Source organism: Hyla sarda, chromosome 11, assembly GCF_029499605.1.
Source record: "Hyla sarda isolate aHylSar1 chromosome 11, aHylSar1.hap1, whole genome shotgun sequence".
NCBI lineage: Eukaryota > Metazoa > Chordata > Amphibia > Anura > Hylidae > Hyla > Hyla sarda.
The window spans coordinates 17,120,834-17,144,289 of NC_079199.1; the positions used below are offsets into that span (position 1 = coordinate 17,120,834).

General features: G+C 41.0%; 1 protein-coding gene across 2 annotated transcripts in view; it reads right to left on the reverse strand.

The window, feature by feature from the left end:
- The window catches only part of MDGA2 (MAM domain containing glycosylphosphatidylinositol anchor 2), a 544,404-nt gene that overhangs the window by 169,049 nt on the left and 351,899 nt on the right, over positions 1 to 23,456 (reverse strand). Inside the window, exons 4-5 of one of the 2 annotated variants that reach the window (XM_056546350.1) lie at positions 23,084 to 23,280; positions 10,962 to 11,094 (exon numbers count right to left, since the gene is read on the reverse strand). In XM_056546350.1, the coding sequence (XP_056402325.1) occupies positions 10,962 to 11,094; positions 23,084 to 23,280 (330 nt within the window). Of the gene's footprint in view, positions 1 to 10,961; positions 11,095 to 23,071; positions 23,281 to 23,456 lie in introns of both variants that reach the window. The other variant, XM_056546349.1, reaches the window with a different exon arrangement.

The window sequence follows — 23,456 nt, forward strand, 5'->3', positions numbered from 1 at the left end:
TTTTTATTTAAAGTCCCATGCAAATCAATGGAAAATGTATGTTCCCACATAACTTTCGTTGGAGATATTTCAATAACTGGTACACATATTACGGGTCGGGATAGGAGGTCGACATAGGAGGTCGGGATAGGAGGACGGGATAGGAGGTCGGGATAGGAGGTCGTGATAGGAGGTCGTGATAGGAGGTCGGGATAGGAGGACGGGATAGGAGGTCGTGATAGGAGGACGGGATAGGAGGTCGAGATAGGAGGACGGGATAGGAGGTTGTGATAGGAGGACGGGATAGGAGGACGTGATAGGAGGACGTGATAGGAGGACGGGATAGGAGGACGGGATAGATGGACTGGATAGGAGGACGGGATAGGAGGACGGAAAAGGAGGACGGGATAGGAGGACGGGATAGGAGGACGGGATAGGAGGACGGGATAGGAGGATGGGATAGGAGGACCGGATAGGAGGACTGGATAGGAGGACGGGATAGGAGGACGGGATAGGAGGACGGGAAAGGAGGACGGGATCGGAGGACGGGAAAGGAGGTAGAGATAGGAGGACGGGAAAGGAGGTCGAGATAGGAGGACGGGAAAGGAGGATGGGAAAGGAGGTCGAGATATGAGGACAGGAAAGGAGGATGGGATAGGGGGATAGGAGGACGGGATAGGAGGACGGGATAGGAGGTCGGGATAGGAGGTCGGGATATGAAGTCAAAAGCTTCCTCCTTTGTTTATTTTCCTCCCCAACAAGGATTAGGAAGGAAAAACCGGGCAACGCCGGGTACTCAGCTAGTATTGGATAAAGTAGAGAATGTTCTGCTCAGGGCCCCCACTATTTCTCATATCAGTCATCTCTATCGTTGGCTCAACGAAAGTTTATGTTCTTTTTGACTGTTGGTATATTCATGGCTCGATTGGCACCGTGGGTCTATATTTTAGGTATTAAGAGGCCGAGAGGTTTTCTATGATTTGTGATAAAGTTAAATTACTTGTTTAGCTTTGGCCTAGAAGTGAAATGAGCTTAAATATTCTACTACTCCCCCCTTTACCTTCCATCTGTCCTGTGGCTTTCACTGCACTGCTTTATAGAACGGATGAAAGGGCTCAGTCAGAAGAGGCGCGCAGATTGTAAAAATGACTTATTGTTGGTCACACATTAGATGTCAGGGTCTGGATTTCTCTTCGCTGACTCAGGAACCTTACAATCACCAATCATATGTATAATATTATTCAATAAATGGACCGCTGGACGCCAGTAGTGAATACCTGAGTTGTAATAATGTTTTTTTCCCTATGATATTTTAATTATTCTTATTTTCACATTACATTTGGTGATAATACTATTTTTCCTATAGGTGGAGGCATATTGCTCCAAGGGTGCTTCTAGCACTGGGTATGCACTGGGCATCTAGGGCCCATGTCCTAAATCTTTGGCCCAGTGTCCTCAATTCTTTGCAACCACTAACAGTACTTACATCATCAGGATGTGAATGTTGTTAAATACTAAGGGAGAGCTGGGAGCCATCTACTCTCTGCTCCACCATTACCTCTAGGATGCCGAAAACCATGTTAGGCCTGTGACCTATGAAATGCAGGGGCTATATACAGGCTACGACAGGTGACGCAATGCAGCCTGTACTAAGTCCACTGCATGGGAGTCTGAGTTGCTGCAGCCCCCTCCAGAATTGGCGCAAAAGTCCAACCGACTCTTTTTCTCGGTTATTGCGCCCAAATTTTAGCCGCAACGACTATTTATACTACCAAATTTTAGTTGCACAACCGACACTTTAGAAAACACTTGGAGTGGTCTTTTTTTTTTTCACTCTGTTTTACACAAAAATTGGGCGTTTTACCAACAAAAAAACAAAAATTACTCGGAGTACTTCCAAAATCACTCGAGAAAAAGTGTGAGTTTGCCTCACACAATAACCGACAGCCAAGAGGCTGAGTGAAATTCCAAAAATGGAGCGATTTCTAACAAGGGACTGTTTGCCATTGTGTTTTTTTGTAACTTGATTTATAACCTGAAAACATTTTGTACAGTTCCACACTTTTATGAATAAAATATTGAATGCTTTTGTGATAGTTAATGTTTATATATATATATTTTTTTCTTTTTAACACATTTGCAATATTAGGTTTAAATCCATTTAAAGGGGTATTCCAGGCAAAAACTTTTTTTTTTTTTTATATATATATATATGTCAACTGGCTCCGGAAAGTTAAACAGATTTGTAAATTACTTCTATTAAAACATCTTAATCCTTCCAATAGTTATTAGCTTCTGAAGTTTTCTGTCTAACTGCTTATTGATGATGTCACGTCCCGGGAGCTGTGCATGATGGGAAAATATCCCCATAGGAACTGCACAGCTCTCGGGACGTGAGTCATCAGAGAGCAGTTAGGGTATGTTCACACTGAGGGTTTGGAGAGGAATTTCCGCAAGTAATTCTGCTCGCTTATTCCTCTCCAAATCATTCAGCAGTGAAAAACCCCGTCACTGAATTCTGTTCCGCATGAAGAATGAGCATGTTCATTCTTCATGCGGAATTCGTGTCGTAATTCCATAGAAGTCAATGTAAAAAAAAAATTCTGTCCGCCACACTTCCGCGCGGAATTCATGCAGAATTTCCGCAGAAATTGCGCGGAATTACCACGGAATTCGCGCCAAAAAAATAATTTACAATGTCTTCTATGCTGCGCTGAACTCCGCACGGAATTCCGTGCAAATTCCGCGCAGATTCCACGCAGATTACTCGCAGATTCCGCACGGATTCCGCGCCGAGTCCGAGCGGAAAAAAACTGTCATTTCTGAGCGGATTTGTTCAGCGCAAATTCCGCTCAGATATTTGTCAGTGTGAACGTACCCTTAGACAGAGAACAACAACTCAACTTCAGAAGCCAATAACTATTGGAAGGATTAAGATTTTTTAATCAAAGTCATTTACAAATCTGTTTAACTTTCCAGAGCCAGTTGATATATATATATATAAAAAGTTTTGGCCTGGAATACCCCTTTAACACCCAAGCTGATAAACAAAGAGGGAGAATTGTTGTAATGTTTGAAAAATTAGAACACATGAAAACTTTTTATTCATGGAAACATTTTTAAACAAACAAGTCTAAACCATTTTGACTCACACAACTAATTTCTTTAGCTTGGAGTTTGTGCGACACAATTGACGAGTGCGACACAAAAAAGACGTGCGACACAAAAATAACCAACATGTGCGACAGAATAGTAAATAAGCCTGAAATAAAGACGAGTGATATTGAAATCACTCCAGAATAAACACTCCACTCTTAGTAAATCAGGGACAATGGGGGAGATTTATCAAAACCTGTGCAGAGGAAGAGTGGTGCAGTTGCCCATAGCAACCAATCAGATCGCTTCTTTCATTTTCCACAGGCCTCTTTAGAGGCCTGTGGAAAATGAAAGAAGCGATCTGATTGGTTGCTATGGGCAACTGCACCACTCTTCCTCTGCGCAGGTTCTGATAAATCTGCCCAAATGTCTCCAGCACTGCGCCCCCGGAGGAATCTTTCTGGGAAAAAAATTCTGTTATGGAACTTCCATAGTGTGAATGGAGCGGCAGAAGCCCATCAATCTTTCTTTGAGAAAACGACATTACAGTTTCTTGCTGAGGGGCACAAAGAGGGTTTTATTATTTTGGGATGGCATGTAAAGGGGCATTATTACTTAGTGGGGGAGACAAGGGGGGGGGGATTACTATTGTATAGGGGCACAATGCAATGGAGGAAGCTATAACTTTGTGAGGGCACAAAAAGGTATATTAGTACTGTGGGACACAAAAGTGGAAACTTTAGATTTTAGTGGCCACAATTATTACAGTGTTATCTTCTTTAGCATCAAGGGGGTCAATAGTCCTGTGTGGGGCACAAAGGGGGTACTTCTATTGTGTCAGGGGCACTGAGGAGGGCAGTAGCAGGATGGGAGTTTTGGGTGCAAACATGAGTCACGTACCATCATAGTAGGGAAAAATTATATAGGATGCACACTTTAAAATCAAATTTTATTGCCTAAAGGGGTTATCCAGGAATAGAAAAACAGAGCCACACCTGTCCTCAGGTTGTGTGTGGTATTACAACTTGGCACCATTCACTTCAGTGGAACTGAGCTGCAATGCCACCACATACACTGAGTACAGGTATGGTGCTGTTTTTAAAGAAATCTTCTCTTTTTTTTTTTACTAATCCTGGATAGTCCCATGCAGACTAATGTGGCCCTTTTGTTACAGACAACAAACAACCTGATCCTGCATCATCCCAGTCAGCAAGAATAGAATAGAGAGAAAGAAATACAACCTGACTGCAGGTTCAGACTACATGCACGGCTCCTCTGTAGTCTGTTACCACGGAGACACATAGATGTAAATAGGGGTTGTAGGCACAACAAAGGAGAAAGTCTTCAATCTATCCAAATAAAAACAGCTGGAGCCAACGTTTAAAAATTACTACAAAATATGGCAGCAACAATGTCCCCTATGTATCGCATATTTGCAAATGATATGAGTAAAAAATTAATTAATAAATAAAATAATATAATATAGACTAACCTACAGTACATAGCAACAGTGAATCAATTCCAGAGATCACAGTAATAAAGACAACAGATTCAAGGTTCATTATGACAATGACAATTGGAGCCTAAGCTGATTTATTCTATTGCCATCAAAATATAATTATCTTTTATAACTTTTCATTTCCGAGACTTTTTTTTTTTTTTTTGTAATGCCGATCCAAGGATGTGAGAAAAATACTGCAGGGCCATTTGCCGAACTTTCAATGTCAGACCGGCATCGCTGTGCGAATGGAAATTTATGGCATTGAATCCTGTCAATCAAAGGGAAATCTGCTGATTTCTGAGAATGTGTACATAGTTGTGTCATTATATAATATATATATATTTTTTTTATTTATTTATTCATTTTTTTTTTTTTATACACACACATTTAATGTGGTTCTTTGGGACGATAAGGGTATGTTCACACTACGTAATTCCCGCTGAATTCCGGGAGCGGAATTCCGCGAACGGAATTACGCGCTGAGAACATAAACATCATGGGTGAATGGGTTTCCGCGAGACCCGTTCGCACTGCGGAATTTCAGCGGCGGACAATTTCGCCGCTGAAATTGTTCAGCGCAAAGAAAGAACATGTTCATTCTTTGCGCGGAAGTCCGCGAACACTGCACAGCCGTCAATGGTGACGGCGCAGTGCCGTGCAGTCCTACCGCCAGAATGGAATCTCCGCTCATGGAATTCTGCAAGCGGAGATTCCGTTCCCAATCCGTAGTGTGAACATACCCTAAGGCTGCATTCATATCATGTTTTTGGCCCCAAAGTCGAGGTACATTTTGGCAACTTGTCACACAGATTTGTCGATGTATATAAGATGTTTATGATGTATTCCTGGTGGTCTTATTCACTTTAATAGGCTGAATGGCCCATTTCTCTAACTTATTCTTTGTGTGTATAGAGCTTATATAGGAACTGTCAGAATCAAAAACTTTTCATATATTGTACATTTTGGCAAAACATTAACCTTTCTAATATACTGCATACAAAAAATGTATCTCCTTTTTATAAAAAAAACAAAAAAAAAAAAACAAAAAAAAAACATTATGGGTCCTCATACCATCCAGAACATAATCCTGTCCGGCTGATGCACAGGCTGGGACAAAGCTCAGGAAGTGAGGCGGGACTAGCACCTAGCACTCTTCTGTGCTCACTCCTGTCCTATCAGACTGCAGCATGAAAAAAGAGAGGAGGGGTTTACAGAGAAACCTGCAGTAATTGGATGAAGGGACCCAGCACAGAACAGCCGTTGGCTGTCCAGGTATGCAGGGAGTTGTAGTTTTGTAACATCTGGAGGTCTACAGATTTGACACCACTGCTTTACAGCAAGCCTATGCATACAGGCGACAACAGACTGAAGCAGTCCCATTTATATGAATGGAAAAGCTCTCTGGGCATGCTCGGGGACCTTTGCGAAGGTTATTCTAGAGAGAGGGGGAGGCTGAACTGTAAGTAAAAGCTTTTGTATGCACTTCTGTTATCTGAGAAGAAGATGCCAGCATGGATATTGCAGAAATCCTGTTTATTAGGAATAAAAGTCACTTCATGTGAACACAGTCATGCGTTTCAGGTGTTGCCACCCTTAAAAGGGTACTCCGCCCCGAGACATCTTATCCCCTATCTAAAGGATAGGGAATAGACTGTCTGATCGCGAAGGTCCCATCGCTGGACCCCTCCCCTCCCCCCCCCCCCATGAATCTCCCTGCTGCACCCGGCGTTCATTTAGAGCATCGGGTGCAGCGTTGGAGGCTCGTGATATCATGACCACTTACAATAAGGGGGCATGGTCGTGACTGTAAAGAGACTATACTACATGCCTGGACTGTTAAAATAGCTGGAGTTGTTCGCATGGATATTGTATGAGAAATGCCATTACCAGAGAATGCAACCGGCCGTTCTGTAGTTATACTTGTGACGGATCCTAGAATTACCCTACCTACTTGGATGGATTTAAGGACATAACTATTCGTACCCCTCAGTTTATGTTGTTCAGTGACATAAAGCTCAGAGTTAAAATACTTTTATTTACTGTTTTCATACACTTTCTGTGCACAATACACCTTTTGCACTCAAGGCACTGTATAGGGAGAGCTAATTACCTTTGTTGAATTATCTCCCAGACTATCTGTCACCTATATTGCCTTTATTGGATTATCTCCCAGACTACCTGTCACCTGGATTACCTTTGTTGGATTATCTCCCAGACTACCTGTCACTTGTATTGTCTTTATTGGATTATCTCCCAGACTACCTTCCACCTGTATTGTCTTTACTGACCCTTCCCCCTGTGATGCCCTTCCTATAAAAGAAGACACTTGTTCCTCAATAAAGAGTTCTTCTTGACCCTTCAAACGTAGCCTCGTCTCATTCTTGAAAGGGGATTATTTGGGAATATTACTTTGCTCTTTTTACAGCTAAACCTGACTCTCCCTCTGGATATCGTGAATAGGATTATACCAGCTTTACTTTGACACAGCAGCTTGCAGAGAAAAGGGTGTCATCAACGGCTGATACCCTCTGTCTACCTGGGAATCCGTTACAGTGACATCACGGACAGGGCATGACTGTGACAGCACAAGCCTCTGCCCCGCATCGCCAGTCATCCGGCACAGAACAAAGTTCGCTCCTTGCACTGGATGTCTGTGGTGAATAAGATGTCTAGGGGCAGAGTACCCCTTTAATTATACTTCTGTGATCTCTACTGGTGTCACCTTTTTCTCTTGGGAGGTAATCTGTGCAGGAACATAGTGGCCAAAACTGAAACTTCAATATTTTAGGATTATTTTAGAATATAGGTAGTAAAATGATAAATTTGAAGAAAAAAAATCCCCAAAAATTCTTTAAAAAAATATGTTAAACATAAATACTTGATAAAAAAAAAAAATCTTATTTTCTGATGACACATTCTTTGTAGGTAGCAAAAAAAAAAAAAAAGGACTGGAGATTCCAGAAGAGAAATGCCTACCGTATGGATTGACCCCCAGTTATACTTATACCATTAGTATGGAGAAGCCTTATCGGGAAACCCCATTATAGTGAACTCGTAATTGAAAATCGATGACCCTGTAATATTTCTCTTTGGTCACACACAATGCGGTTGTCACACATAAATGACATTGGCATCACTTCATTGGCGTTTTTTTTGGACGTTTCCGTCACTAAGCAAAGACATTACGGTAATTCCTGCGTCTTCCCTTGAATCATTTGCATGTTCATTTCAGATGCCACAGTTTTAAATACTGCAGCAGAGATGTTTAATTCTCCAGGCTAAGATTCTGCAGTATTGTATTAGAAAGATTATTATGACCTTGAGCAATTGCATTATCTGACTGCCGAGTCCTTTGTATGGACGTTTTCTACGCTATTTTGATTATTTCAACTTGATCCCCGGCATAGCCGTTGTTATATAAGAGACAGAAGCATTAAAAAGATTACGTTCTAAAATTCAGGTCAATAAAGCCCATGAAAATATTTCAATGCCGCTATTATGTCGAAATGGTCACAATGTACAGATCCGGCAATCGTTTTTATGAGTCATTATCTGTTATTTACATTTTTTTAAAATAAAAATTATAATATATATATATATATATATATATATATATATATATATATTTATATATTATTTTTTTTTGGAATGAGGATTTTTTTCTTTTCAGTTTCATTGTTTCGTACATAGCCGGCAACAGCTGCCAGTACTGGGCTTAAAAAAAGGTGTAACCAAGTCTGGACTGAGAAGCTGTAATGAACCTCTGATGAGAGTTGGACCCCTTTAAATAAGTCCCACAGCACAGCAAATAATGAATTTGAGTCCCGCAGCACAGCAGACCACACCTTTGAGTCCCGCAGCACAGCAGACCACACCTTTGAGTCCCGCAGCACAGCAGACCACACCTTTGAGTTCAGCAGCACAGTAGACCACAATTTTGAGTCCTGCAGTACAGCAGACCACACCTTAGAGTTCTGCAGTACAGCAGACCCCCCCCCCCCTTTGAGTCTAACAGTACAGCAGACCACACCTTTGAGTCCCGCAGCACAGCACATTACGCCTTTGAGTCCCACAGCACAGCCGTCCACACCTTTGAGTCTAACAGTACAGCAGACCACACCTTTAAGTCCTGTAGCACAGCGAACTACGCCTTTGAGTCCCACAGCACAGCAGACCACACTTTTGAGTCCTGCAGTACAGCAAACCACACCTTTGAGTCCCAAAGTACAGCACACAGCAGACCACATCTTTGAGTCCCGCAGGGCAGCAGACCATGCCTTTTAGTCCAGCAGCATATCAGACTATGCCTTATACTTGCAAGAAATTACCCAATTATACTGACTAATCGACTAGGTTTGGGCAATTACAGTGACCATGGATGCTGCCAGTACACAGCAATATACATTGGCATGCTTTGTTGACCTTATAGTAAATTTGACAAAGATTATTAAGAGCTGGATCCATGGTCTTTAGCTCAAGGTTGTCTTGCCTAGCATTGTCACACTGGAACATCCAATAAAATACCTGTGATTCTGTCACTCTTTATCTCCCCCATTGCTTTGACATTACTTTTTGGTGCTCTGCTTTATTTAAGGCACCAGGCATAGATGCAAATGAGTTTAATGTCAGCAGTGAGTGCCTCCTACGGTATTGCCTAGGAACCCTACTGTTCATTTTCTACATTAAAGATAGCATGCGGCCCTCACAAACTACCCGCTGGAGTTGGGGGTAATCAAATTATTGGCATTCGCACCACTGGAAAGGGAAGATCTATGGACTTTAAGGGGAGGGTGGAGATCTTCTATTACTTTATCTTTAAACACTTCTATAAACAACAAATGTAATAAAAAGTGCAAATAGATATCAAATGTGCAGACACCCTAACAAGATGACAGCAAATTAACTCTAAAGCCACAGGATACGTACAAATCGCAGCAAGAAATTTACCAGCTCCATCCAGTTTAAATAACAAAATAGTCTCATCACGCAGCGGCATTGCCATCGATGTTCTTGATATACAGAGTTCAGCCAGAAAGATAAAAAGACTTGTAATTAAATATATAATATAATAATACCCTGACCGGGTCCGGCAATACCTCCAATTAAAGGACTATTTTAAGTTTTCTGAAATGGCTGAAGAGATATTTATGTGGACTTGTAATATGGGTATCAAGGCCTGTGAAAGCACTGGGAAAACCAGGGAAGATGCCATGGCCCACTGGGCTGAGAGGTCCATGGTACATAAATATTGGGTGGTTCCCTACCTATCTCCATACTGGGGGCTTACTTATGCACCTAAATATTGGACGCTTCCTGGGGGCTTCTCTATCTACCTTAAAACTGGGGGCTTCCCTGTCTATCTAAATACTGGGAACTTCCCCATCTACCTAACTACAGGGGGCTTCCCTACCTATCTAACTAATAGTGTTGCTCGCGAATATTCGCAATGCAAATTTTATTCGCGAATATGGCATATTTGCGAATTCGCAAATATAGCGCTTTATATTCGTAATTACGAATATTCGTTTTTTTTATATATATATATATTTTTTTTCACAGTACACATCACAGAGATCATCCCTTTCTGCTTCCAGCTTGTGTGATGTAAAGAAGGCTCTAATACTACTGTTTGAGACTGGTGCGCGAATGTTCGCATATGCGAATTTTAGCTTATGTTAATTTTGTATATGCTAAGTTTCGCATATGTGAATTTTCTCATACGCAAATTTTTCGCTTATGCGAAAATAAAACGAGAATACTACGAATATGCGAATATTTGCGAATATATGACGAATATTCGTCCATATATTCGCGAATATTCGCGAATTTGAATATGGCCTATGCCGCTCAACACTACTAACTAATGGAGTCTTCCCTACTTATCTAAATACTGGGGGCTTCCCTACTGAGCTAAGTACTGGGGGCTTCAATACCTATCTAAGTACTGCGCGCTTTCCTACCTATGTAAAAGAAGCAACTAATAATTGGGGGCGGAAGAGGATAGATCATTCCCCTACCTATCTACCTTCCTGCCTATCTGCCAGAGGGATTTCCTGGATATCTACCTGAAGTATTCCCAACTTCTATCAAACTGGGGGGGGCACCAAAATCCTTGCACCGGCCCTGCAAGGGACTTAAGATGGATTTTAGTGGAGGAATGTTAGTGTTCACTCAGCTGTCATGGCTGCATTTGAGGGATTTATATGCAATATAAACGCATTACTGCAAAATGGACCAGGAGTCCTTGTGATGACAACCAACCATTGTGTTTACAATATCTGTTCCACCTGACAATTTATTAACCTGAAGTCATCATCCTACAGTCAATACTTCTGCATAGGAGAAATATCAGCATGGAAAGAATATTGGGTCAGTAACGTCTTACCGGTTCTGTTGGAAAGCTTGAAGGAGACCATCTTGTCTGGAATGTTGCAGACATTTCGCACCGAGGCAATACAGCTGTAATTGGCATAATCCTGAGGTCTAAGATTTTTCAGCTTCAGAATTTTCGTTTCGCCCTGGAACAAAGATCAAGAAACATGAAGCCTGAAACTTCACATTTTGTTCTTGTGCAGGAATCGAGACTGAGAAAGTAAATTAAAACCTAGAACACTGTACAAGGTAACACACGGGCAGAGAACACAGTGATGGATGCATTGCTATTGATTATCCTTTATGGACCTAGACTTGCAGAGAAGACCCTCTATGTGCAGTTTATGGGGGGGGGGGGGGGAATTATAAATAAATATAAAAATAATAATAATATTAATGAAAATATTAATAATAATAATAAAATAATTTCAACAACAACTAGTATTATTATTTTTTAATTATTATTAATAATAATAAGAATAATGGTATTATTATTATTATTATTATTATTATTATTGTAATATCAGGGTAGTTGGCAACCTAAAATGATTCAATGTTTGCATTGGCAATTACTGTATCTATGTCAGTAATTTAGAGTTTATTAAAGGAGACATTGAGCACAAACAATTAAAAAAAAATGTTATTTGCAAAAGTAGGAAATAACAAAACTAACAGTGATCCTATGAAAATGGAAAGGAAGTGCCTGCTTGGCCAATCACAGCCCACAATACTGACCAGCTTCAAGCAGTGATTGCCTGAACACTTCATTGTATCAAGAGGAGACCAGAAAATGATGAGCATCCTGGCACCATCGGGGAGGAATTGCGGCAGGGGTGTACTGTTCTATCTATCTATCTATCTATCTATCTATCTATCTATCTATCTATCTATCTATATATATATATATATATATATATATATGATAAAATTTTTAAATATCAATGGACATTTTTTAAAGTTTCCCTATCACTATAACAAACTTCTGACCTGTCATAGTCACATGCCAGAAGTTTGCATTGGTGGGGGTCCACGTGCTGAGACCTCCACTGATCGTTAGAATAAAGGGGCAGGAGTGTGTGGCTGTATATGTTGTACCCCTTCATCATTATAACGAACACTACATGGATTTACAATAGAAGTCTATGGGACTTAGAGCAATTCCCCATACCAGTAGTCCAAAAGCCTTCCGTGTAGTCATATACTGCCCCCTGAGCAGAGATAAATGGGCACAGAGTGTGTAGCCACGTGCTTCCTTACCTTCATTCTAGAGATCGTGGGGGTCTCAGCACCCCGACCTCCACTGATGTAAATTTTGTTACAATGATAAGTATACTTTAAATATTATGTATAAAAAAATAATAAACTAAAATCAACTTCTTCAGTGACAAAAAGAAACTTTCTGTTTTGCTCAGGGATGGGTTAGGTGGGCATTTACTGTAGCGGCCACAACCAGGAAGTGGAGATCAACCGGGACCCCATCAGCAAAGGAATGGGGAATGGTTACAGGACTACCCTGCCTCCACTCCTTCGGTGTCCCAGTACCGCTGCTCCAGTCCTCATTGTAAAAAATGTTCCACCATTTGGCTGCTAATCTGACAAAAACGAAAAAGTCCATCGGAATTTGACTAAAGGCCTCATCCCGATTATTGGGCACATGAGCAGTTCTAGCAACACTCCTTCAAATAACCACCCTGTGTAAGGCCACACAACGGAATTTTTTAGCAGATATCCGCAAAAATACTCCTCTCGGAAATTCCACAAATTTTAGTGCACAATTATCTTTATTGGCGGTTCCACTGTCCCATTTACACAGTGGAATTTTCGCATTCCGAATTCCACAAAATGAAAAGACATGACTTTAAATTTTGTGGAAAATCCGTTCAGAGCTCCATTGAAATTTGACCCCAATTCTGCTCAAATTTTACAAAACTGTGAAAAATCTGCAGTCTGCTTTTCTGAGCGGAATTTTAGCAGAATAGCAGAAATCACACAGTGTGAACTAAAAGGGCAAGGAATCAGACAGAGAATGAGCAAATGCTCGTTTGTTGGGTGGTTGGATCTTTGGTGGGACAATTTAAATGATCAATATTGGTTGTACATGGCCGCATTCCTGAACAAGGGACACTTCTTCTATTAATCTATTAATAGTTAATGGAGATATATCATGCTTAAAAACCTATCCGCTCTCCAGAGCAGTCGGACTCCCACAATCTCCTGTATGGGGTCCTGGCTCTCCCCAGGAATGGAGTGTGTTGACCCCTGTACTAAGCGGGGACCTACATGCCCCCTCCATATATCTCTATGGGAGAGCCTAACGGCTCTCCCATAGAGATATATGGAGGGGGCGTGTCGGCCACCACTTTACGCCTTGTTCCTGGATTCTCCAAATAGGGGACTTCTCCTTTAAAAGTTAATTCTTCAAACCAGACAACACCATTAAGTACAGAACACAATAGCCTGATCTCGGAGGCTTCATATCCATGTTTTTTTTTTTCTTCTTCTTAAACAACATTCGCTGTATTCTAACACTTGTCAAAAGGAAACATGACTTTTTCGGATTCATTTACGAAGGTGCACGGTAGCTGAGACATCGTAAGCACCGATTTTCACAGTTTTTTTCCCCCCCATAATCTTTCCTCTGTCAATGAGAATATTATGGCAATGTTTTCAGTATTCAACTAACTAACATATTGGAAAACGGAGTTAAATTCCCAAGTGGGGTGCGGAAATGCAATGTGTACTTACTGGTAGGGAGTCATTGAATAGAGTGAATGTCATTTTTAATATTATAGCATTCTAAAATTAAGAGCAATATGGAGATTGTGCTAGGTTAAATTGGGGTCTGGATACAATTTCTTGGGGTATGTGCCCTTTAAAAGAGTTTCTATGTTTAGCTAGTGGGGGAGGGTAATATATGGCCACCTACTTATAGGTAGTTATTTTAAAGGGATACTCCGCCCCTTTACATTCCTTTGGATGGGGAATAAGATGTCTGATCGCAGGGGCCCCATTGCTGTGCCGGGTGCTGGGTTTCCGAGACTGGAGATGTGACGTCACACCACGCCCCCTCCTTTCATGTCTATGGGAGGGGCATGGCAGCCATAAATGGAGACTGAAGCAGCACCCGGCAGAGCCAGAGATGCAGTGTTCGTGTATCTTGTGGGTTCTGTGAACAGGGGATAAGTACTTACAGTATGTACTGGAGTTCCCCTTTAAAAGAACCTTTGACTTCTTACATCTCAAAGGTCAGGGAGGGGAGTGTCTTGGAATATGCGGTTTCAGTTATAATACTTGTATATCCAAGAAATACACTGCTTAATGTCCTGGTGCAACAGCAAGTGTCCAAGAGGCGGGCTCTTCTGGTTAAGTGCATAAAGCTCCCTGTCTCTCCTCTCCTGCAATGATTGGCAGTTCTACCATGCAATCAAGAGACTGTTAGAGTTGTCAATCATTGGTAAGAGGAGGGTCTTGAGTTCAGGGAACCTCACAAGAAGACCCCGCCTCCTGGACAATTGCTGTTTCGGCAGTCAGGAAATCATGCAACATTTTTCTTTATCACGCAAATTTTATGACCCAGACACCAAGTATCAACATGTTCTACTCTATAACCTCTGTATAGCGTCACCTGCTGAAAGACTTCATGTAAAGTACTAAAAAAAAAAAAACAATAAAAAGTACAACTTTTTAAGTTTTTTCTTTTTTTCTGCAGACTATTCACATTAGTACTTGTTCATTTGCAGAATTAGTTGTATAATAGTCTATGCTCCCTCTGTTCTTACTTGGAAACGTTCTATCAAATTATAACATTAGTCGTCAAGTCATTTATAAAACATTTATGGTTTTTTTCTTTTTTCCCTTTTTTTTCTTTCCCCAAACATGCCCTGGAAGATGAAAGACGGAGATTCCTTTTTTTTTTAGCTCTTCGGCAGCTTCTGAAATTGTCACATGTCATCTGAGGTAACATTGGCAGGCGGCTGGCAAGGTGTCTAAGGCAAAGGCTTACATTCTGAATCCTGCAAAAGCGCATTCCTTCGAAAATAAATTCTGTGAGCTTTATATAATTTCCTGAAATATTTGTAGCCATGCATGCATTATTTGACAACCTCAAAATTAACTCTAAAAAATGGGAAAAATAGAATTTGACAGAAAGTAGAAGAAAATGGGAACTTGCCAAACTAAAGTTGAAAAGAATAATGTAGAGTTCCATAGGGGATCATACTATAGGACACTATTCTTTCAGTGGTTTGTCCTATGAATGTTTATCTTTATAGCGGACCTACACTCTGACCCAATAACAGGCCCCAGCAGAAGACAATGGACTTTGGGGTCATTCACTTGCCACTATGGTCTATTAACATACCAGAATGTACTGATGATATGTCCTAGTGCATGCTTGACCTATCCTTTGCCCTTTCGTGCTATCAATGCCCTCACTATTTTGCTATTTTTCAGTGATTATCAAAAGAAGAGAGTCCTAGAGAGGGTTCCTACTAACCTTAATAAAAAGGACAGCCAACCAGAGCCTGACCCTGTCGTTTTAGAAACTCCAGCTCCAAATTAAATAATCTACATAAAACTGGCCATAGACATTATATCATCATTCTAATGTTTAATGGACCTGGCAGACTGTTTAATGTCTTAAAATAGTGTCTCACTCCAATTCTTGATTTACAGATCACACTGGCCAGTTCTGTTCTATAATGTCCTCCATGCTGCTGCTTCCAGTGGTGTGCGATAGAGAAGAGTGCAGGATTCCCTCTCTCACCTGTTTGTGTGCAGTATATATGAAAGATCATAAAAGCTTAACAGTATCCACTTACCAAAGTGGATTAAACATGGAGCCTACAGAGGGGAAAGCTGGTGAAAAATCCCATTTATAAAAGTATATAATGGCCAGAAAGAGTGATACTTCTCATGTATAAACACTTGACCACTTATGAGTGTGTTGAGACATTGGTGACCATTTAAAGCCCCTGGCAAAATCTGTAACCTACCTTGTGTCATTTAATAGTACTGGAGTTTGGTCTTTGGGCCCATCAGGCTTTAAGTCCTGATGTTATAGTTGCATCTCTACTTACTATAGCTGAGCCCCTACAGGGATCTTTAGGTTGGATTGTAAATAACCACTTGTTTCTCAATCTTAAGGTTTATAGTGACCTATATAAACCCCTTCAAACCAGCCTAAGATGGTGTCTAGTAATTTCTTTAAAAAAAACAAAAAACAAACAAACAAAAAAAACAAAACATTAATGGTGGAGTTGATCATACTTTGGCCATCACAAATATAATTTCTATGGAGAGGGGCCTTTGACTGAGTTATCAAACATTTATACCTTATCACCAAGTCAAAGGATAGATGATAGGGATGATGTGATGGGTTGGAGTGGGTGTGGTATCTCTGGGAGCCCCCACACTGGTCATGAGAGCTGAGGTGCCTAGTACAGTGAGTAAATGGATAGGCAGTGTGCATGCTCGACCATCGCTTTATTCTCTCACCATGGAACTATTTATAATAGTCAAGCATTTTCCTCTGCAATTGACCAGATGTCACTGTTCTCCTGATCAGTCAGGATCCCAGAGGTTGGAACCCCACTGGTCAGATCCAGTGGATAAGTTATAAACTTGGGATAACACCTATAATAAACTCAACAAGGCAAAGGCTTGAGTACTTTAAATGAGGTTGTTCAATATTTGAAAAACATGGCCGCTCTCCTTCAAAAACAGCTCCACACCTGACATGATAAATTATTTTAAAGGGGTACTCCACGTGCTTTGGCAGTAATCTGGCTGTAAGAGTATCATGGGGGATGTAGTCCAAAAGATCTGCAGTGCCGAAGGTTGCCTATGCCTGGTTTAGAGCGTCAGGTGCAGTGCCGGAGCACCAGAGGCTCATGACATCATGGCCATGCCCCCTCAATGCAGGTCTATGGGAGGGGGCGTGACGGCCGTCACGCCCCCTCCCATAGACTTGCATTGAAGGGGCATGGCCATGATTTCATGGGTCCCAACCCCACATTGCAAGTCATCCGGCATGGAGCAAAGTTCGCTCCGTGCATGGGATATCTGGGGTGCCACAGCCGAGATCCTTTGGATGGTGGATAAGATGTCTAGGGGTGGAGTACCCCTTTGCTGTTGCTGCTGCCGTAATGCTGTGGCCTGATGGGAAAAATCTATTTCCTTCTTTGGTTGAATCCAAATTGATCAGAAAAGCTGCAAAATTCACCTGTAGATTTGGAGCCACAACCGCTACTCATTTTATAGATTTGTGATTTAATTTCACCACTTTCTGTAAATAGACGTGAAATCCACCGTGAATCCGCAACACAAAATCCTCATGTAGCTTATACATTTTTTGCAGTAAATTTGCGATAGATCTGCACGAAAAACATCCAATGCCTTTGGAGTCCCCCTAATGTGGCGTATTCAGTCTGAAAGCTGTAAATCTGGCCCTGGATGTGGCGCTGTTCATGTAAGGACGCGGCCCTGTTTTTCTAGCCGGTAATAACTACAGCTGTAATCATATAGTATACAGAAGTGTATTGCGCAGAGTGGTAAAACAACACGTCTCATCATATACATCTCATGGAGGCTTTTATGGTTTCTACAGTCTCGCCTCCCACCGCATTCATTGTGAACCAGTCACAAAAGATCCACTCAAAGAAAAGCACCAAAACAACAGGTTGTGTAATAGATGAATGTTTAGAGGAGCATTGAAATGTCATTTACATAAATGTATTCATTGCATATTCCCTGAATGTCACTTTTGATGTAAAACGCTGTTTATTAAGCAATTTAAAGGAAGGTGGCAGTCACTGACAATAGTGAGGGTATTGTCAGCTGCTTACATTTCACTGTATACATTTACATAGTACCAGTCATTACACTGACAAGAAAAAAAAAATCTAAAATTTTCCGCAATTTTTTTTCTGGATACCCAGTATTATCATGATGTTCTCTGGATACTCTGTTTAGCTACTTCTGAACTGGCCACTGGGTCACAATGGTCATTCCAATTGTCCTCAAAGAGGTAAACTTAGTGCCCATTGCACCCTTGGAAAGGTGTTGTATTAGCACCCTCCTCCCCCCCCCACCCAAAAAATACGGAACTAGGGAAAATCGAAAGGCAGCCCACTGCCTATGCCCAACATGCGCCCTGAGGTCAAAGTAACGGAAGCCTGGCGAATCAAAAGCTAGGCTTCCTATGGCTGAATAAAAAGTTTACAGCGGCTAATGGATCTACCAGTGGCGTGGCCAGATCTGATTGGCGGCCTTTTCTACCATGTATGAGCTTCGGGATCACAGAACTACAAACCTCTAATTCTTGGTAGCCCAGGACCTCGGCACTGTTGTAGGGACTAACTATTAAGTAAAATAGAACTAATCCAAGGGGGAAGAACTGTAGAAAGTCAGTGGGTTGCTTGACCCTGACTCCCTGGTCAAAATGACAATTAAACAGTAGCAAGAGTAGCAACAGCAGTGTAGAGTTTAGTCTCTTATACGTACAGCAATGCCTCAACTTCTCTGTAAAGTATTTCTCAAGGTTGATTCCATGTTGACCCGTCTCAACAATGGCTGGAAATGCCAACAAGAAACCACATGTCAGCTAGAATCTTTACCCCCTTAGTCCCTTAGTTTTTATTTTAAGGGTGCCTTAAAGGGGTTATAGGGTGCCTTAAAGGGGTTTCTGGGACTGGAGGCATGACGCAATACCACGCGTGACCTCACGCCCCCTCCATTCATATCTATGGGAGGGGGCGTGACAGTCGTCACGTCCCCTCCCATAGACATGAATGGAGAGGGTTTGGGGTGATGTCACGAGGGAGCGTGGCGTTGCGTCACGTCCCCAGTCCCAGAAACAAAGAGCTTTCCAAGACTGGAGACGCAGCCCTGCATAGAATGCGGGTGCTGCACGGAGATCGCAGTGGTTCCCAACGATCAGACATCTTATCCCCTATCCTTTGGTTAGGGGATAAGATGTCTTTGGCCGGATAACCCCTTTAAGTCTGGTTCCATATCCCAAATGTGTCATAAAACGTCTCTGGGCTATTGACTTCAAAAGAATCATGAGGTGGAGGATAAAAACAAATGAAGCTTGAAAGGCCAAATGTTATTTCTAGGGCCTCTATAACAAGACTATCATGACCGCCCTGCGCCCGAGTGAGTCCGTTCTATAAGTAACATCAGATCTTGCCCTTTAAGCGTTTCCCGTTCTTTAAAAAAAATAATGATTTTCTTTACCACAGGTGTCTAAGGTTACCATGGAAACATTACAGTCTGTACAAGGTCTCCGTGGAGAGATACATTTAACACCCCAGATACTTAATATTTCAATATATCACGTCTTCAGACGCGGATTGTATAAATCAAGACATCACCTAGCGAGACAAAGGGGCCACAGCCTATAAATACATAGCGGCGAAACATAGAAACTGGAGATGGACGAATTGTTACCCAAAATCATGTTACAATGTATACGGTATATACAGATCCCCTACACAGGAAGCCCCTAAGATAAAAGAGACGTGAACATGAAGTAGAGTTATTACGTTGTCCTTGGGGATATATTATGTCGGATAAATAGTGAGTGAATGTAGAATTGGTTTAAAGGGGTTATCCAGGAAAAAAACTAACTTTTTTTTATATATATATCAACTGGCTCCAGAAAGATAAACAGATTTGTAAATTATTTCTATTAAAAAATCTTAATCCTTTCAGTACTTATGAGCTTCTGAAGTTAAGGTTGTTCTTTTCTGTCTAAGTGCTCTCTGATGACACCTGTCTTGGGAACCACCCAGTTTAGAAGAGGTTTGCTATGGGGATTTGCTTCTAAACTGGGCGGTTCCCGAGACAGGGGTCATCAGAGAGAACTTAGACAGAAAATAACAACTCAACTTCAGAAGCTTATAAGTACTGAAAGGATTAAGATTTTTTAATAGAAGTAATTTACAAATCTGTTTAACTTTCTGGAGCCAGTTGGTATATACATTTTTTTTTCCTGGATAACCATTTTAAATGGGCACAAATTGTAGGACAGGGAAAACTGACTTACCGATGGTAAAACATTTTTTGGAAAAAGGGGGATAATATAAGTCAGTTAAGATTTAGGATTATTGATCATGTTCCATCTCATAGAAGAGGAGGAGACCGGGAAAACATTATTATTTTATTTTATTTATTTTTTTAAATCAACTGGTGCCAGAAAGTTATACAGATTTGTAAATTACTTCTATTAAAAAATCTTCTTCCTTCCAGTACATATCAGCTGCTGTATGCTCCACAGGAAGTTCTTTAATTTTGAAATTCTTTCCAGTCTGACCACAGTGCTCTCTGCTGACACCTATGTCCATGTCAGGAACTGTCCAGAGTAGAAGCAAATCCCCATAGCAAACCTCTCCTGCTCTGGACAGTTCCTTACATAGACAGAGGTGTCAGCAGAGAGCACTGTGGTCAGACAGATTGGAAATTCAGAAAAGAAAAGAACTTCCTCTGTAGTATACAGAAGCTGATAAGTACTGGAAGGGTAAAAAGTTTTTAATAGAAGTAATTTACAAATCTAAAATAATGGTGAGACAAGAAAAGAGAGGGTACACAAGAAGCAACTTCACCTTTGCTAGGATGCAGCGTAGCCTCGGCGACCTATATGGTCATCTCCTGCGGGGTGCACATACGAAGATTTGATGTATCGATATGAACAAAAAAGAAGGCACGTTTGTACACTCACCGCTCACCGGAGACAATTTGGGGTGGGAGTCCGGTTCACGGGGAGCTGGATCACAGCATCAGCACAGGTGTTATGGCGCTCAGAGGCTATGTCGGCGTAGCCTCTGAGCGCCATAACACCTGTGCTGATGCTGTGATCCAGCTCCCCGTGAACCGGACTCCCACCCCAAACTGTCTGGCACCAGTTGATTTAGAAAAAAAATGTTTCCACTGGAGTACCCCTTTAAATAGATTTATACATCAAACACATCATACCCAAAGGGCTTAACTGTGGATTTTAATTTAAAACCTTTCACGCAAGGACATTTTTTTTTCACTTTTGTTAAAGGGGTATTCCAGGAAAAAACTTTTTTGTATATATCAACTGGCTCCAGAAAGTTAAACAGATTTGTAAATTACTTCTATTAAAAAATCTTAATCCTTTCAGTACTTATGAGCTTCTGAAGTTAAGGTTGTTCTTTTCTGTCTAAATCTTCTCTGATGACACCTGTCTCGGGAAACGCCCAGTTTAGAAGCAAATCCCCATAGCAAACCTCTTCTAAACTGGGCGGTTCCCGAGACAGGTGTCATCAGAGAGGATTTAGACAGAAAAGAACAACCTTAACTTCAGAAGCTCATAAGTACTGAAAGGATTAAGATTTTTTAATAGAAGTCATTTACAAATTTGTTTAACTTTCTGGAGCCAGTTGATATATATAAAAAAAGTTTTTTTCCTGGAATACCCCTTTAAGGTTATATATATATATACATATATATATATATATATATATATATATTCTACTCATATAGACCTACTCAGAACTAAACATAACAGAATAATGGTTAATAACCATGTACATAATAAAGTAACTGGTAAACAAGAGCTGTTTCGTAAACTTTGACAACTATGGCTGTATTATTTCGGGCCTACTTTGTGGCTAAATTCATCCATATATAATTTCTTAGTAATTTACATGTGTCCCATTTCCCCTTCTTTCTCCCTTTTTTCTTCTTTTTCTTTTCCTCCTTTATGTCTTTTTCTTCATCTCTTTTCCACCTTAACTTTTAAAGAAATGTTTGCCTGATGGCAGAAAACCTATATAAATTCTTCCAGCAACTTTACAGCCCAAGACGCTCCCACTGCTAAAGTGATGTGGATACAGATTTGCCGTAAGTCTCATACAATTCTATAGGACTTCAGGTCAATATGGATTCTCAAAGCTGTACTTTCGGGTAATGAATTTGCCGGCAGATTTAAAGGGGACCTCTCATCAAATAAACTTTTGATATATTTTAGATTAATGAATGTTGAATAACTTTCCAATAGCATGTTAATGGAAAATATGCTTCTTTCTATTGTATTTTTCCCGATCAGTCCTGTCAGCAAGCATTTCTGACTCATGCTGGAGTCCTAAACACTCAGAGCTGCCAGCCTGCTTTGTTCACAGCCAAACAGGCTGTGAACAAAGCAGGCTGGCAGCTCTGAGTGTTCTCCTTTGTGAACAAAGCAGACTGGCAGCTCGTAGTGTTTAGGACTCCAGCATGAGTCTGAAATGCTTGCTGCCAGGACTGGTAGGGAGACCCCTAGTGGTCATTTCTTCAAAGTGGAAAATTAAATAGAAAGAAGCATATTTTTTAATAACATGCAATTGAAAAGTTATTCTGCATACATTAATCTATAATATATCAAAAGTTTTTTTGATGAGAGGTACCCTTTAAATAGGTGTTGATGGAATTGGGTAGAAGAGACTCCATTTTGTCTTCTAGAGAATCAATTTTTTTAAGTCTAAGTGACTGCATTATATCATTCTTGTTTTTTTTTTTTTTTTCTACATAACTCCTGTGTTTATAGACTAGAGACAATTAGCATCTTATATTCAAGGCTAAAGGGATACAAGGAAGGAACATCTTATCTTTTTCTTCCACAGATGTGTCCTTGAAACAATGGCTTGTTATGTATTCAACTTTTTGCTGACTACGCAGATTTACTGTTTGCTGTCTTTCATACAATTTAAAGTTTACTGCGCATGCCCTATATACGTGTATAAGAGAGTTCACTTTAAGTAAAGAGACTGCACTCAACTTGGTCACAGCTGTTGTGTCTGTGTCTTGGTTTGAGTGGCAGGCGGCGCTGGGGGAGGGTGGGGGGACTGCAGCCCCCTTACAAGCCTTCAGCGCACAAATTGGGCATCCACCAACAGAAGACGTCTCGACCTTTGGGGTCGAACCTAACAGTGTTGTGCCGATGGACCGACATTGGAGTTACGCTTTAAAATTTAAACCTAACTATCTCCGAGTGCTAATGTTACCTTCAAAATATTATGACTAACATGTCCTAAACATCTTTGTTTGGGAAACCCATTTCAGAAATGAGAATAGTTACAATAACAATATTAAATATAGGTAATAAAGGAGATCAGATACCTTATTTCCTACCTGGGTGAAGAAGGGCTCGTATATTTCCACCCCTTTATCCGAGCCCTGCAGCAGGATCTCCTCTCCCCGTTTCCAGCTGTATCGGACCGGTGGATTGGAGTTAGCAATGCAGCGTAAGAAAACAGTTCTCTCATAATAAAATTGCTCCTTGGCCTCTCCTATACTTTGATGTACGGTCACAATGGGATCATCCAAATCTGAAAACGAAATGGTACAAGGAAGAAGATTACATAAGATCCTTGACTTAATCAGACACCTTCTCCTCTAGCAGAGCTGAAATACACAGAGCCGCTCCTGGAGGGAATGCTGTCAGGATGTATATGAATGTTCCAAAGACTTTCCTGCGAAGCAGCAGAACTTGGGGACCATTTTA